Here is an 18,152-nt window from a genome sequence, read left to right on the forward strand (position 1 = left end):
GAAGGAATGTCTGGAAGCGTGTGCACCTGAAAGAATAAATACAAGCAGTTCGATTCATGATAACCTGCAGTTATCTTATCGAGTACTTGTGCCGAACGCGTAATTACAGGTCAGACAATGCTAATGATTCTGTAGTGTCATCTGTATATAGAGTTTAACTCTTACACAAGCAAAACGTGGTACTGGAAGTCTTTGCAGTGCTTTCAGAAAACACAGATCTGCAAAAATAGAAATGAGTTTGAACGAGTCTTTCCCTTCAGTTAGTTACTGGCATGCTAACGTGTGGCTCTGGTTTTGAGAGGCAGTTTGAGCTGACCTGGCAGATCATTCCTGTTGAAACAGGAGACTCCGCGCCATCCCTGCCTTTGTCCAGCTGCCTTGTGCTGCCTCTTCCATTGCCCTGTGCTAGCACTTACATGCTTCTGTGCACGCACTGATTCACTGAAATAGCAGAAAACTGACCTAAGAGCAGAAGAGATTGGAGTGTCAGACTAAAATTGGATAGTTTCTACTGGATCAATCATTTGCTATGAGGATTGCAAAAAAAAACCTGAAAAACTTGAAACCATAAAGAGTCTATTCCTTCTCTGGTGTAAAATGTGAAAGCACTTTTTAAAATGTGTTTTATCGTACTGCGGCTTTGCAGAATGTTAAGTTTGCTGAAATACTCAGATTTCATTCAAGTGGATGATTGATAGCTAAGAGAACTGAAGTTACGTTAGCTCTGTTTGTAGAGGCGAGTCGTACATGGAGTGTTCAGTATACCTTACTCACAAGACATTCTTGAATAGAGTGGCTTTGAACCCAGACAGGTTCTGTTTTTATATACGAAGTATTTCTCCAGTTTTTATGTATGACACAACGTGTGTTGTGTATGGGCAGTAGATGAAAGGGGAAAGATCTAAAACTGCTTTCCCTTCAAAACCAAAGAAATAGGTTTTCATTATTTTTCCAGGAGAAAGTTGTATGTACAAAGACAACAGTGAGTAGGTGTGAGAGTGACAATGCCCATTTCTTTTCTGATGATAAATGAAAATAATGTGGCTTTGGGATTTTGATTTTTATTTCATTTTGTTATTGTAAAGTACACAGGGTAGAATACAAAATCTTCTGCACAGACCCCAGATGTTCAGAAAGTGCAGCAACTTTGTAAGGGGTTAAGAAGTGGGAGAGTAGAGTACACCTCCCAGCTTTCACCCAGGTCTTCTGGTGACTCTGATGGGTTTTGCTGGGATAATTACTGCTGTCTTTTTGCAAATCTCTTAAGAGAGTTTTTGAGCTGTTAGATCAGCATAATGACAGATCTAACAGTCCATGTCCTGCTCCATACAGTATAGTTGTTATTTCAGTTAATCAGGGAGAAGCAGAGTCCCTTCTCTCTTCTGCAGATCATGGCTTTCCCATTCCTGCCTTGAACGGCTGTGATTCTGGGTGTCTTTCATGGACCTTCTGGGTTTATAGTATCATGCTAAACCTCATGCAACATCACTGACCGTTGGTTGCAATGAAAATGTATTTCAGCACTCTCAGGTTCTTCCTGCAAAGCTGTAACACTGCCTTTCTAACGATTTTGCCAAAACTTGTTGCTGTGGGGAAGCTGAAACCAAACAACTACAGTAGGTGGTGATAATCACAGTCATGATCATGTCCTCTAGACTCCTGCTTAAGGAGGGGGGCTTGGCAGCATGTCTTCTGATGTGATCCGAGTGCAAGTGAGGCACGGCTGTGTTTGTGTTAGGTTGCTTGTATTAATCTGTTTGTATGAGGGACCACAATGGTTGGTGCTAACAGAGATGTTTTACTGAAATTTATGAAGTTTATATAAGCTTTATGAGTTTGAAGGAACTCTGAATAAAAGAGAGAAGGACTTAACAAGAGGAGATCATTGTTCTAACTGTGCAGTAAGGGAGGAAGTAGCAAACAAGATCGTGAAATACTAATAAAAAGATGCTTTTACGTGCAGAAAGATTGGGGCAAACAGTCAGGGCATCATGTTTGTATTATCTCACATAACTTTGAACAACAGATGACCTGATCATCCAGAGGAGGATTGAGATTCCTCTCTGCTGTCCCCTCCTGAGAGGGATAATGTTATAAAGCAAGCTTTCGCTGTTTCGCTGTAGATCCACGGGAATGAGTTTAACAGTTGCTTTGTAATCCTGTGAAAGGCTGCCTGTAAAGCAATCCAATCACAAAGGGTTATCTGGTTATTTAGATACTACCTGTGTCACTCTTCGTGTGCTACTGACTGTGACATTGCTTGTTCATAGTTTGGATGTATTATATAAGGTTATTTTGGAGGATGCTCAGTACAAGAGAGAAAAAGTCGTGTTCTTTAAATTTGTAAGGCATTCTGGTTATGATCAAATACAGAGCAGCCTGAGGACTGCTTGAGATACTTCTGTAATTGCTGAGCAGCTTGCGAAGCTGGTGAAGTTACAAGGGAAATGCTTAATGGGGCAGCTGTGGGAAAAAATGACAGTCCAGTACCTCCTTCTCAAGTGGTTTTAAAGGAGTAGATTGGGAACAAATTAATTGGTTCCCAAAATTGGTATATTCATCCAGATGCTGGGAAATGTCTGACAAAAAGCAGTGCAATGAGGATTCCTTTATGCCCTGATGGAGGAGAACTCTTTGTGGGCCAAGCACTTGCAAGTCTGTCTGAGGGAGTCATTTAAGACCTGCTTTCTAGGCTAGAACAACTGTGTTTGACAACTATGTTGGTTTTATATGGTCCTTCACATAACAGTGGGAATAATTCATTGAATTTTTAAGTATTTGCAGTTGATTTGTCATTATGCAGTTACTGGATCTATGTAGGTAAACTTGTTAATGGTTTATGCAAATAACCATGTTTTTGCATGTGTACATTAAAAGCGATGAGGATACAGGTACAAGTAAAACATGCAAAGTGCGTGTACTCGCAATTGCAGGTCCTATCTTAGGAAAAAGTAGTGAAAGAGTCTTCTGTTAAATAGCTTAAAATCATGTTTCCATTCAGATTTCAATGAAGCAGTGCCAGAAACGGAGAGACTGGACTCCAAAGCTCTGAAGACTCGAGCTCAGCTTTCAGTGAAGAACAAGCGGCAAAGACCTTCTCGAACAAGGCTGTACGATAGCATCAGTTCAACTGATGGAGAGGACAGCCTAGAACGAAAGGTGAGAAGGACTCTACCCTCTCTCTCAGACTTCCTGTGGAGTGCTAGATTGCCCCTGTAAGTCATTTCATCCTCTGTCTTTGTCCTTTGTAGCACAGGCAGTATTTATTCCTCTGTGGTCAGTATGCTAGCATGTCCTTGAGTGATTTGTGAGTCTGATCTCCTTTGAGTCAGCACAGCTGCCTTTTTTGTTTTCTTGGGTTTTTTTTAACAGGAATCCTGGGCTTTCTGATTTATGTGTGCTTTGTAATGCAGAGTGGGTCCTTTCATTTATGCAGGAGGTGGAAGGAACTTAAATTGTGCATATCTCTACTTGTTAATTTGTTAACGCAATTGATACGATATTTACTCATCGTTTTGTCTGATTTTGACTTCCATGTGAAAGCAAATGCCAATAAATAATACTGTGTGTGGTATCAAAAGGTAATGGCATGGATTGCTAAAGCATTTCTTACAAATAGAAGGCTAAATAATGAATAAAAGAATTGCATGTTGAAAGTAAACCTTGTTCTGATTGGTTACTAAATGATATAACCTGCTTTATAATCTCTTATACCAACAGCCGTCAAACAGTTACAGTAGTCCCATGCACATTTCAAAATCACCACTGCCCTTATGCATGAGAGCATCCTCACCAGCATCAGATTCTGGTGCTTCCTCCCTCTCCCCCGTGGCTAGCAGTGCAGCAATATCACTTGACAACCTAACTGACAACCAAGAAGAAGGACAGCACAACAAAGCAGGTGTCCCTTCCCCACATGCTCGGGGAGACACACCACTTTCCTCTCCTTCAAAATCTGGGCACAGCTCTGAAGCATCTCCTTTGCATCATCCAGCTGGCAGGAATATTTTACAGGATAAAGGTATTACTATTTTTGATGCATCATTTTGCTGAGTTACATCAACTTTATGAGCTTCTGTTGTGTAGTAGGACCTTAGCAACTCAAAGGCCGTTGTCTCATAACATCGTTTGTCTACCTGGAAGTAAAAAATCACAATTGACTTTGTATGATGGTATAAGAAAGAAAAGGACAAAGCTTAAACTGAGATTGGGAACTACTTCCTTCTTTTTTTTTCTTTCTTAGGACTCACTGAAAAAGATAGGTAGAAGTTGCCTTTAAGAAAATCTTGTCTTTTGTATTAAAGTACACCAAATTATTGGACCTTAGAACATTTCTGTATTAAAAACATGCTTAAGACAGTGTACTTAGTTGAATTATGTGATTTTGGCACTGCTGGATGCTTTTTTTTTTTGGAGAATGGGGAAAGGAGTGTAAAGCAAGAATAACAGATTGTAGCTTTTAATTGCTGAGAGGCAGTATAGTCTAGACTAAACAAGAGGTCAGTATCTGGGGAATCTTCATTTGCAGAAAAAAAACCCAATTAATTTGTTGAGGCAGTTGGCCACATTATTTATTTATTTCAGATTCCTTAATTGTAAGCTGGATAAAACATGATGCAATCATACCTAGCTCAGATACGTTTCTCAAATACTAATTTATTCAATGCATTAACAATATGATACGCACAGGATTCTGAGCTCTCTTGTGAAGTAAAAATAAGCATTTTACACAACTGTAGCATTCTTAGCTATGCACCTTGCATTCTCTAACTGTTACATAAGCTATATGTGATAAAAATTGTTTGTAAGTGAGGGCAGCTGTAATATGTGGATAGTTTCATAACAGACTTTGACTTAATTAAATTAACTAAAAAAAACCCCAATTTGTTGAGAATTTTTGTTTGTGTGTATACCTGAAAAGACTTGCCACTCATTTACAACCTATTTTTTCTTAATCTTCATCCAGGGCTTTCACACAGATTCTTAAAAAGACAGATCAATGAAGTTTTGTTGAATTTAGGCTAGATTACTATAAGCTAGCATTTTTACGTAGGTTCTGAAATTGCTAGTCTAATCTTATAGTTGCTAATTGTGTAATTGTTAATGAATCAAAGTTAAATTCAAAGATTGAGTTTAGCAAGTGAAAATAAAGATGTGGACATAAGAATGTGACTTTCCACTCTTATTTCAGCTTGAATGTATGATTGATTTATCAGTGAAGTCATAAATCCTGCATTTCCATCCTGTGCATGGAAAATATCTTCATAAAAATTTGGTGGAGACTAGCCTAATAGTATAGGAATAGGGTATTATATTCCGCTCACTGTGTCGCACTTTCCTTCCCAATTTAGGTTTGAAAAATAATCTCTCTTAATATTGGTGTCGTGCTTTCCCCACTGTGGCTGTGCTTTTGGGTGTATCTAAATCTGATAAGTACTTGAAAATTAAACTGGAGCAGTTTAGTTTCAAATTGAAAATTTGAATTTATTAAGTCCTACAAAAAAGAAATATTCTAAAGCAGTTGTTGTTTGGCACCAAGTGTTGTAGCGGTACTCTTTTAATAGGTTATTAATTTGCCTGTCAAGCTCTTACGGGTCAGAAAATAAGAAGGGCCATTGTATTTGTTCTGTGTATTAAGGATTGTTTTAGAGATGGAAAGAGGACACATTTGTGGTTGTGTTTGTGTCTATTGATTAATCTCTGATTAGCAAAAGTGAGCATTAACAAGTTCACACTTGTCTTTTTCTTCTTGCTTATGAGATCCTGCAGTGCTGTGGGAAGAGCTGAAGTGGCATGAGATAATTTTCTTCATTATTGCAAAATGATGTCTTTTAAGCCCAGCTTTTTCACATATGTTTTATGATTAATTTATTTTCTTCAGTTCTGCCTGTTTTGTGGAACAGCATCCTTTGACGAGGCAGCTGAGGTGACCTCTGTGGGCCATCCTCCATTCATGTGAGGCTGGCTGCAACTGTGTTGTGACAGTGGGGAAGAAAGTTAGGTCTAGTCTCCTTTCACATCCGTCAGCCACAGGTTACTTACACCAGCTCCTTGAGGCTGAAAGTGATGGGTTAAATGGGTTCTGCGTGATTTATTCTGAGGAACTGTCTCTCCTTCACCCTTTCTGCAGAAATACAAGGAGTTGAGGACGATGCGCCTTTCCAGGATGGTCAAAGTCCTCTCCTGCCCAGGCAGGGCACCTGCAGCCCTGGTTCATGGCCACTGCCGTGGGCCAAGCACTGCGTACCTCCGTGTGTGCAAGTCCCCGTAGAGGGGTACCTAGGCTATCCTGGTTTTGGGATCTAGGCTATCCATCTTCCACTGTGTCCCACAGCCAGCATGAATGCTTCTGCCAGCAAATTGTCATTATTCAGGGTGGGTCCAGCTGCACGTCAGTGGGAGCACAGTGATAAAAGAGCCTGGACAGAAATTTGCTGTACCAGGTAGCTGCTACGCATCCATGCTGAACTCTCCAGCTTATTTCTTCTAATACAACAGCAAAACCTCCAGCTACTAAGTGCTTTTATTATTTGCCCACCACAAAACCAGTGCATCTTACAGTTTCATTTACTTCTATTAAGAAGTTTCTCAAAAAAGCCCACAACCCCCCAGCGCCCAAGCCCCACTTGCCTATGAATAGCTAGTGTGAAAATAAACATTACGATCATTTATTCTTGAAAGTGGCAATTTTGACAGTGGTTAAATGAAAAGTATACATTAAAAGTGAAAGAGGAACCTTAAGAAGACGAAGAGGAGGAGTACGGAGAGTGTAGGGTTGATGCAAAGTGTGCATTGCCTAAAGCTGTCCTTGACCTCCCTGGGGAATGGATTTCTTCTCGGGAGACTTCGCCTTGGTTTTGTCGTTCTTCCTATTACTTTTTTTTGGGGGGGTTTTTTTTTTTGGCATGAGGTTACTTGTCAGTGGTTCTTGGATGCTTTTTTTAACGTAAGAACTTGTGTTAGAAGAAGTAATGTGGCTTTTGGAGTGTGGGTATTGCAAGAGGCTTATTTTCCTGCCTTTCCCAGGATTTATGAGTCACTTGTGCATTGAATCTTTTACTGGAATGAAAACTTGGCTGAATACTATCCATACAGCAACACACAGAGTTCTTCTGCATACACAGTGGACTGTCCTGTGATAGTGCTATGATGTTTTGGGTTAATTCTGAGGGCTTAATTTATGTCAGCTACAGCAGGAGTGCTGTACCAGCAGTGCTTTCAGTTAAAGGTCACTATACATCTGAGGTCAGATTGTAAGTCACCAAACTGTAAGTGACATGACTGACTGACCTTCATTTGCTTTCTTAGAATATTTGGGGACACTCCTTATGCTTAAGAATCACGGAAACTGTGTCTGAATTTTTCAGCTGCTGTGTGTTTTCTTTTAGTTTCCATATAGATTTCACAGGATGTTTTTCAGACTCGGATTCATTGTTTTGGCTTTATAGGTACTGCAGGCTGTTTCCTCTTCAGCCTTTAACAGTGTTTGTAGAAGAGATCAAAAATTGTTAGAGGTCTCAGGGCAAATTTATTAACTAAGCTAGTCTTATTTTTTTTCTTTTTTTTTAATTTTGAATGGTTGGATTTCAAGTTAAATGTTTATTGTAACAAAGATGTTCAAGCTAAACAGATAACTATTACATAGCAGGTCCATCATAAAATGTACCCTTGGCTCTAAAGCTCAATAAAGTATTTCAGGAGTCATTTTGGAAGTAAAGCATACATACCAAATGAATTCTGTCAAAGTAATCTTAAGCAGCTACTACTGAGTTTAAAAATGGGTTCACTGAAATGTTTACCTGTAAATCTTTTGTGCTGTTTGACTTACTACATATTAATTAAAACTCAAACAAAAATAACTTTTCATGTTCTTCAATTAAAATAAGATTTCTTCATTTGTATTTTTGAATTCGGAAAGCATTTATTTATTTTTAATCCTTTTCACACTGTCTTCTTAAAAATGAGACTAATTCACCTAATTAAATTGTGTACTCACACACATGTTCATGTATGTGTATCTAATTATGAAAAGATGCACAAAGTGTTCTGGAAGGAAAGTGGAATAACTATCAGTCGCAATTAAAAATAATAATGTACATTCTTCCATGTACAAATGTATCCTAGATGGTGCCACATGTGCTCAGGCAGCAAGAACAGCTAGCCCTACTGTAGGGCATGCAGAAAAACTAAAGCGAAAACTTGCAGATCTTGGGTAAGCATTTTGTTATTTAAAGTAATTTTTCTTTTAATTAAAAAGATTGAAAGTCAAATTTCAAAGATGTTTCCTGATGTTTTCTAATATTGTTGTAGGGCTCCCTTGAGAAGGAGTTCAAACAAGGGCAAGAAGCGGAAAGAGAAAGAAGCTACTAGGGGGACCTATGGCAGTAGGTATGGGTAAAAGACTGAGGATGTAAGAAATTATATGCCAGAAACATTGGAAAAACCTAATCATCCTAGCAGATCGGAACATTAACAGTCCCACTGATTTAATATAAATAAGTGTTAAGCCTTGAGGTAACCTTCTGAGTTTAAAAACCTAGGTTTCTTAACTGATGAAAGACTAACATATAATCTAAAAATACTTGGAGGCTAATAATACTGTGGTGTCTACTACTGTTGCATCCACTAATGGGATTTGCAGAAATAGTTTGTCAGAGCTGACTTACAAGATGCACTCATAGTCAGTAACACCCACGATTAAGAAATCTTTACACAATTCTGCATATTTTTTTTTTAAAAAGCCCCCAGAGTGAGGATGGGCAATAGCTATTCATTGCAACTTCATGATGCACACATCAGGAATGCCTTCAGAAGGGTTTATTTCTAAAGATGGACATTGTGAGTTGAAAGCAGGTAGGAAAAATGCTGACTACATTGTCCACATCACCAGCTCTCAGGGGAAGAATTGTGAATTCCTTGTGAGACCTGAGGAGACCACATCACCAGCATCCAGACTCTGACCAAATAAATGAATGTTCAAAATAGCAGGAAACTATCTTCTCTGCAAAAGCTAGTGCAGATTTTTACTGAAGGTCTCTCCTCACTGGAATCTGACAAGATCACAGCTAAAGGAGGTGACACCTGGTTGCAGGTGTGAAAGACTTGCATTCAGTTAAATGTCAGGAGTGCTAAGCAAACTTAATACCTTCCAAAAGTCTAGAAAGGACATAGCAACTCAAAAACTCTCTGCACATAAAACAATGAAAAAGAATACCTACATGATAAAAGAGCTATCTAAAGAAAGCAAACTTTCAGTGCTACTCAGAAAATCATTGTGGTGGAAAACCAAGGTATGTAGCAGTTTCTGGAGTTTTGCTGACAGTTTAATATACAGAGCCCCAGTGACAAGAATATTGTGTAGCTCCATAACATCAGAAAAGCAAAAGAAACCTTAGACTTCTGACATACTCACTCAGGCACACTGTACTGATGTGCAATTTTCTGTCTCAGCATACATTTGTACATTTCTCTCCTGCAAATACTGGCAGGATGTTCAGTGATCTTAGGCAACAATTGTCTCCTCTATGCTGGTGTCAGAAAATTTGTTCCAGTTGGTTCCACTGATGTATCTGCTCGCAGTGTGCCTTGGAGTTAGTGATACTCACTGATGGATCTCCCTGCTGACAGGGAGAGATTTTTTAAAGCAAATTCTGTGCACCTCTGTGTAGCTATGAGGCAGCCAGTGCCCTCAGCAGAGTATTAAACATCACATAGCATTTAAATACCAAGCCACAGGGTGGAGGAAATGAATGTAAGAACTTGGTATGTTCCCTTTAGCAATATGGTATGTTGGAGATATTTGTGAGATCACATCGATATCTTCCTTAGAGAAAGCAGGTCTTAGCATAGAGAGATCAGTTGCTTATTATACCATTTGATAAATCAGTCATTTGTATTGTTTGTTAATATTTCTGAGTTTGGATACAGTTACTAAAAGCAAATTTAATACTGCTTTCAAAGTCAAAATTCATAAGCCTCTGTAAAATGGAATGTCATTATTTCAGTATAACTTTTTAAACACCCATTGTCACTTCCTTTGTTACTAACTCCAAAGAATTTGCCTCAGAAGAAGTGTGAGGATGTTTTCTGTACAGCCCAAAGCTGTATAAGCTCTTTGAAAGAAGGAAGATGATGATCAAAAGACAGCATCCTGTTATAATTATGTCCATTACAGCAACTGATTGATGTAGAATTAATCACGCTGTCAGATGGATGTTGCATGCATTATTTTGCCATTGCCAAAAGACAGCACTCAGGATGTGTAAATAAAATATTGACTTATTTCCTAAGACTACCTCTAACGTTACATTAAAAAAAAAAAAAGTCCCCATTTAAGTAAGAAGCATATATTCCCCTTGCCTGAAGCTAGGTGATTTGGGCAACATAATTAATTTTTTCTTTCTACTTTCAAGCAAGATTAGAGGATGAGGGAGGAGTACAGAGGTGGGTCAGATACATCTACCTTTCTTTATGGAGCTAAGGGGAAGGAGGATTCTTCTTCTGCTTCCATGAGTGGGGGCCCTTTGACAACCTCCGTTTCATCCATACAGAGAAGAGGCTTCACAATATACAAAGCTCTAGTGATTGTGATAATAATGATGTAGAAGCTGTCCAGAAGGTAGAAGTTGAGGGATGATTTACATATGTGCAATTTACTGGTGGCTGCTGCGAGCAGAAATTGTTTAATGCTCTGAAACAGTAATATATACATTGATATAAATAATATGAGAATATGACATATATGTAAGTTCTTTGAGGCAGACACTTTGCGTAGTTATTTTTAATTTACATACTGTACTGTTGACATAATATATTTAGCTAATAATTTAAGCATTTTATTTTATAACTGTTACCTTTGCCTTGATCACATTATGCACTGCAGTCTTTGTTACTACAAAGAGAGAAGCTGGTAATACCACATAGGTATTCCTTTCATTTGTTCTATATTAATATTGTTAATATTTAATAAATTTAAAATCAAGGTAATAATACTCTATAAGTATTTAGCTGATGTAGGGAAGACACATCTCCATAAATGGATACAGATGCACCTGATCATTCTGCCTGTGCTTGAAATCCAAGCCAGACCTTCTCTGGGAACCAGAGTCTGCTTGGGTCAGTGCTGAATCTAATCTGCTGAGGCACCAACACAACATGTGGCTTCTTGACTGGAGCTGGTTCCCATCCGACCAGTGGGAGTACAGGCATTTTCAGCTGATGTCTGTCTCTGTTTGGTGGGTGTATGTTGTCTGAGAGAGCTTGAGTTAGAAAAAGAATCAAAAGAACCGACTTTTTTCTTGTTTTGCTGAAAGAGAAATTTCAGGCGTGCCCCTACCAGCTGCGTGCCACTCAGTTCTTTAGTCACAGTTACAGGGAATGTCACTCTTTTTACAATTAACTACCTCTGTAGCATTTTGTTTTCTCTTGTTTTATAGTTTAACATGTATTCCTACTCGTTTTTCTTAAACAGGGCTGCCAGAGAGATGCTACAGAAATCAGCAAACACTAAATCTTTAGCAGAGCGATCCTCCTCTCTCCCACATTGTGTACCATTCACATGGTATGGAGAGAGTGGCAAGGGATCCAATTCTTCTAGCAACCTGCCATCGCCTACCAGCTCAACTGAACCTTCCTCTGAAAATATAAGTCCAGCTAAAAAAGGGTCAAAGGTAGAAAATAAAAACTACCTTATTCCCACTGTGTTAAGTGGCATAATTGGCTGCGTGTTTCTGGAAAAAGAACAGGCCAATATGTGGATACTACAATAAACAGTGCATGGTGTTCATTGTACGGTAAAAATTCATCCAAACAGAGCATCTCTGTCATTGTACCATCCTATGTTCTACCTTTTTACTCTGTCTTAATGTACATTAATTCAGTAAACTAACTGTGGTGTGCTGTACCATAACAAAAGCAAGTGATGCCAGTGGAAATTAGCATTTGGATCCACTGAACAAATGCTAGATTTGTGTATTCAGTTATAGATATTTTCTGCGTTCTTCAGGACTGATTGTGGAAATACCTACCCATGTTCAAATGAAGTGTTTGCAAGTGAAGAAACGCTGTATGCCGTCAGTCATCTGCCTTTTTTCTCCCCAGTAATGAAATCTGTTTGTCATGCATGCTGGATGTTGGATTTAATTCTATATACGAAGATGCTTGAACTGTAAATACGAACTGTGGCAATTTAATACATCTGTGTGATTCCTTTCTATGTGCATGAATGTTTCAGCATGATAACTCCTTGAATAACCCTTAGATATAGTAATATACTTAGCTTTTTCATGTTTATTTTCACTTCTGGAAAATATTTCTCTGCCTATATTTTCTTAAAGCTAGGTAGAAGTTTACTTTTTATATTGGTTTGGTAAAAAGAAACAGATACGATTCTCAACTTTATATACAGGAATATTAATCAGAAATCTAATTTCTCTATCTTCAGCAAACACATGCATGTATATAATAGCAGTTTCCACAGGCATTTCTTATTCTTTTTGTGCCAAAAGTTGGTGATACCTTACTTCTGCTGTGCACCAAGCTGTGCCAGGTAATAGTTGTGATTGTGTTACTTGGCAGGGAGAGCAACACCAGGCTGACCAGTCCCCAGTCAGGTTGATAGAGAAGGCCACAGCTGAAATCTCTGAAGATTAAAGAGAAAGTAATCACTTAGCTGGTTTCTTTCAAAAAGAAAGATCAGGATGAGACATGTAAATCCTATTTGTGCCTTTAAAAAAACATTGCATAAAAATAATTTTCAAATGGGGGAAAAAAGCACCCCATTCTACAGTTAGTATTAGGTTGAGATTTGGGTTTTTTTTTTGTCCTGCTATCTAGCGGATCTTGGCTATCTTATGTTTTTCCTATAGAAAATCGAATTTTAAAGACTTAAATTCATCATAAGGCTGAAGAAAATAGAGGTGAAAGAAAAATCAGAGTACTTAAAAAAGAAAAAGATCTTCTTCACACAACAGGAGGTAGAGCTGTTGAACTCCTGGCCTAAGAACATTGTGGGGGCTGAAAGTTTGCGTATTAAGGAAGCTGCTCGGATTTTCTTCTTCTCTATAGAGAGATGGGAAAAGCAGAACAGGAATCCTAAATGTAGGTGTGAGAAAACTGATCACAAAAACATTATTATGTTCTCTGCAAAGTATGCAAGCTCTTAAATTAACAGTTCCTGTCCTGCTGTTCAGGTTTTTAAAGCACAGCATGATACCAGTATTTAGTTGAATTTCCAGCAAAACTAAGAGGACCAACACTTGATATTTTTGGAAGACTTCTTGTTCTCAGGAAAGATAGGTCAAATATCTTTGAGGGGAATAAAAGTATAACTTTTTTAGTGTTGTTTTTTGGTTTTTATGTTTGGATCCATTTTTTAAAATTGAATGTCAAAGGTGAATTGAATTTGATATTCATTTAGATGTCAGATTAGAGATCAGGTGTCTCTGTATATGCAATTTAAATGGAATATCATGATGTCCTTAATTTTTTTTTAGATTTTTTTTTTTGTGGTTCTCACTCTAATGTGAAATACTTGTTAATTTTTGTCTTCTAATGGTAATTTTGCTGTATTCCTGGAAAATATGTGCACATTTTTTGTTATTCTTTGCTGTAAGGTGTGATGTCTGTTGCATTGTTTAAAAAAAAAAAAGTTTGTTTTATGGTTATTATTTCAGTAAATAACATTCAGTATCCAAAGACCTCTTTTACTTTCAATTTAAGTTTTTTTCTAAAGGCAAAGAGGGAAGATCCTTTCACTTTTCTAGGAGATTATTTGGGACTCAGAAATGGATTCACAGGATATTCTCCTTGCTTGTTCAATAGCAGTTTTCATTTCTCTCTGCTAATTAATCCTCTGTCCTATTCTTTGTGCTGCTGCCTGTGCTACGCTTGTCCTACGTATTTGCAGGACAGTAAAATGCTAGTGATTAACCCACAGAAGCAGTAATTTAGCTCTAGGATGAGAGCCAGCATCTTAAGAGGGAATCTGGAAATTGCTTTCAGACCCCTTTGCTATTCATTGAGGCGTTAAGCTGGCAAAGGTGTCTCTTGAAGTACACAGTGGTAACAATACTGTGTATTCTATAAATATTAACAGTACTAAAAATTAGACTTTCTCATTTGTATTGTAACTGGTTTGGTAAATGATTGAAATCACTCCTGAACTATGCCAGCCTGGAAGACAGAAAGTGAGTTTCCCTTTTAGATGCACATATGATCTTTTGTTCATTCTAACTCATCTTTTTCTTCACAGGGTTTCACATTCAACGATGATTTCAGTCCCAGCAGCACAAGTTCAGCTGATTTGAGTGGTTTAGGAGCAGAACCTAAAACCCCAGGTTTCTCACACTCCTTAGCACTGTCGTCAGATGAGGTATGCTGATGACGTTGGGGAAGGTGGGAAATAGTTGTTTTCTTTCTCCCCTGGCATTTTGCTTGATAATTGCTCAAATAATAAAGGTGGTTTTTTTAGGCAGTAGAATGGGAGAAGAAAATTAATCTTGCTTTTTACTATTTTTATCGTTCATATAACAGTGACTTGAAATAACGGTCCTGTGGTATTATCGTAGGAAAGTAGAATGCAGTTGGTTTCCTAAGAGATGCTAGATCCTCACACATTTCAGTACGTTTTTCCTACATTTTAAGTATGTTGATGTGGACCCATAGATACACACTAAACTAGATATAATTAAGACAGTTTTGAGATAAACATACAGTATGGTTTGGTAAATACAGCTGTGAGGTAAGGCACCTTCATCTAGAATAATTTTTACACTGATGTATTAGAATAATAAGGACCTGTACATGCAGTAATTGTCCCTGAGTGTGTGTATATTGATTAGAACATATATGTGTTAATCCACTTTGCGTTCTTTGTGCTTGCTTTGCACAGTGGATTTGAATTCAGTTATTTCAAACCAGAGTTTTTTTGACCAATGATAATGTGAAAAAGCATTCCTAACTGTGTAAATTGGTGACATAACTGAGCTGAATATAATAGATTGAAAATACTTTTCTTAATATACTAGCTTTGTAACTCAGTTGTCAGTGAAGTTGCAGAATTTGACAGTAGCTGACAATGTGTCCTTTGGACTTAGGAAGCCTGTGCCTTTGTTCCTTTACAAACCCTCCATAAGAACTTCACCTTTTTTTCAGTGAGGTTTGAGCTAAGGTTTTTTTGTAGAGAGGGGCACCTTGAAGTATCTGTGTTGTATTTTTTTAATGATTGTTAGATTTGTTCTGTTACTGCCTGCATGCTTTGCACGAGTTTAGAGAATGAGAGCTGTTCCATGCAACCCCATTTGCCAAAATGCAAGGCTACAAAAGCAGCCATTCTTTAGAGGTTACTTACTGCAGGTAATGGAGGGCAAAAATTTATAAGAATCATGAGAGACTGCAGACAGATCTGTATATTCCATGAATTACTGAAAACGACAAAGTCATAATTTACATTTTATTTAGTGTTAATACTATCTTGATAATACATTTAATTCTTTTAACGTGTTTCATTCCCCTTATATTATGTATTTTATTGTGACAATGCCCTGTTCCCAGTGGTATTGAATTAAAAGCTTGAAAATGCTTTCATTTTGCTTGTTCAGCTCTCTACTTTATCACTTCTAAAACACCAAGCCTGAACAGATCTATAAAAATGAATGTGTTTTCTCTGTCCTCTGCTGTGTGCCAAATTGCAGCCTCTGAATTAAGCGGCGTGTTCAGCAAGAGCTGCAATAGAAACCTCCACAGCCACCCTGGCAGGGGATTAGGCCAGCACTCCTTTGCTCAGGCTTCCCTGGCAGATCTGACATGATTATTTGAAGGAGATGACAAAAATGAAGGAATGAGGCGGGAGCTCAGTTCTTGCAAGTTGTTCTCCGATAATTAAGGAGCTTTTTCCTCTTGCAGTTGGACCCATCAGGAAGGTTCCCCCTGGTTCTAGGGCGTCGAGACCAGGGGGTTTCATTGACACAGTCTTAAGTTTAGCTGCCAAATCATGTGCATGCTGAGCTTTCAACATAACCTCTCTGCTTCTGAAAATTTATTTTTTTTAAAGAGATCTCTTTGGTTTTGAGTAGCCATATCTGTTTGTGAATCTTGGTAATGCCCTTGCCTGAACTTTTACATGCTGTTACATGTTCCGTGTTTTGTTTCTATAATGCTTTTCTTTCCCATTTCTTTGTTGCTCCCTCACTCAGAGCCTGGATATGATTGATGATGAGGTGAGATACTAGTGTGCTGTCATGGTGAATCGTGTGACCATCGTGTGGCAACGTATCGTCTCATTTGCAGATTCACATTTCTTGTTTTATGGTGTTGTGTGGCAAATCCCCTTGTTTGAGCAGAACACGTGGGTGTCACTGGCTCCTCTCTCCTTGTGTCGAGTTCCTCTCTCCTTTCTGCTGAGAGTTTCCAACGCCATAGCAAATTGCAGTTTTTGCAGTATACTGGAAAGGGGAGGAGGGTCGGTGTCAGAGCAAATCCACCAGGCCAAGCATCAGCTGCACTGAGCTCCTGCTGGCAATAGGAGAAGGAAAAGATACTGCTTAATCCGTCTTTTCCCCAGCCCTGAGAACTGGAGAGCCAGAAGCTGAGAGAGCTCCCAGCATCATCTAACCCAGTGTAAAAGCTGCTCCAACAGCAGACAGCTGCTGCAGCCTGTAGCAGCTGCTGTGCTGACCATGGCAGGGACAGAGTAGCTTTTGTTTCGGGCCCCGCTGGCGTATTCCTGGGTGGAATAAAGTGACAGAGAGGGGACATAGGGCAGCTCCAGCAGCTGACACCCCACCTGCCCGCCCTGGTGCTGGTTTTGTGCTTTCCTCCTCTGCAGCGCAGCGTGATGAGAGCAGGGCTGGGGCTGTGGGATTGCTGTGTGTTCCATGTGTATCATCTCATGGTCTTCCATAATAGTATCAGTCTCACTGGCTGTTTGATGTCATCACTTTGAACTTTAGAGTGGTTTTCTAAGGGTTTCCCCCCCTGAGTTTCTTGTTTTATAGCTTAAACAGATAATAAAGATCTGTGAGTGAGCCCAGGATGTGGAATGCAGAATTAATTGCATCCTTTATAGAAACGTTGTAATTTGAAGGATAAAAATCTTGCAAGGGGGTGGGAGAACACCTGTTTTGAATTGTGCCACCTGATCATTTCAGTCCCCGTTTGGGTTAAAATGAATGCCAGTTTCTTTTTCTTCTTCGATTTATAGATAGAAGACTTTTTGGGTACCTTGTACCAATTCTTAGCTATCTGGTTAGATAACAGATGTAATGTAGCGGTGTGAAATTGTTATTATTACAGTGTATAGGTAGTACAGATAGCTCTGCTCTGGTGCTGGCAGTTTGTACAAAAAATGTTGTTACTCATCTGTGTTATCCTTTTAATAATAACACAGCATGTTTTTGTCACAGATCCTTGACGACGGACAGTCTCCTAAACACAGTCAGTGTCAGAGTCGTGCTGTTCAGGAGTGGAGCGTGCAGCAGGTTTCCCACTGGTTAATGAGCCTGAACCTTGAGCAGTATGTTTCGGAATTCAGTGCCCAAAACATCAATGGGGAGCATCTCCTTCAGCTGGATGGGAGTAAGCTCAAGGTAATTGACTGATGACTTCAAGACTAACTGTAGTATTTATTGTCACTTTACGTAATCTTCAAGGAAGTAAGAATTTGGCCAGAAAGCAGTGAAGCCCTGTGTGTGGAGTGGTGATGGACTATAATATACACATAGTATAAAGCCATAGCAGCACTTTAAGAAATTCCCATATGCACTTGGATTCAGAAGCTTCAGAAATAGAGGGCATTTGCCTTGTGAAAACTGGCTGTATATAATGTACTCATATTTGCCTGTGTAAATCGTTTAGCAGCATGTATAAGCGGTATTTGCATGCACGTATTTCTCATCCAGCTGTGTTTTGCAAAAGGGTGATTCAGAGAAGATAGTAAATACAAATGCATCAGAAGTAGCAACTGAAAAATGGATTACTGAGATCCTGAAGGCTTAAGCTGGATACCAACTGCACTGTCTTAGAACTAAATACAGTTTTGATGTATAAAGTATGCGTTGTTTCTTGTAGCAAAAATATGAGCCTACTTTTGTAAAAAATAATTACAGGAAGGAGTTGTGGGAGGCTCAGTGTATCTGAAAGTCAGAGTATGGGTG

At 38.7% G+C, this 18,152-nt stretch overlaps 1 protein-coding gene across 4 annotated transcripts in view; it reads left to right on the plus strand.

Annotated features, from left to right (window-relative positions):
• Window positions 1-18,152, plus strand: part of PPP1R9A (protein phosphatase 1 regulatory subunit 9A) — a 144,185-nt gene that overhangs the window by 119,079 nt on the left and 6,954 nt on the right. Inside the window, exons 12-19 of one of the 4 annotated variants that reach the window (XM_086742349.1) lie at window positions 3,002-3,159; window positions 3,721-4,021; window positions 8,125-8,212; window positions 8,311-8,388; window positions 11,471-11,669; window positions 14,252-14,371; window positions 16,194-16,217; window positions 17,403-17,585. In XM_086742349.1, coding sequence (XP_086598475.1) covers window positions 3,002-3,159; window positions 3,721-4,021; window positions 8,125-8,212; window positions 8,311-8,388; window positions 11,471-11,669; window positions 14,252-14,371; window positions 16,194-16,217; window positions 17,403-17,585 — 1,151 coding nt within the window. The remainder of the gene's footprint in view (window positions 1-3,001; window positions 3,160-3,720; window positions 4,022-8,124; window positions 8,213-8,310; window positions 8,389-11,470; window positions 11,670-14,251; window positions 14,372-16,193; window positions 16,218-17,402; window positions 17,586-18,152) is intronic. The other 3 variants (XM_086742350.1, XM_086742351.1, XM_086742352.1) reach the window with 3 other exon arrangements.

The sequence above is a fragment of the Chlamydotis macqueenii genome, chromosome 2, assembly GCF_036417535.1.
Source record: "Chlamydotis macqueenii isolate bChlMac1 chromosome 2, bChlMac1.mat, whole genome shotgun sequence".
Lineage (NCBI taxonomy): Eukaryota > Metazoa > Chordata > Aves > Otidiformes > Otididae > Chlamydotis > Chlamydotis macqueenii.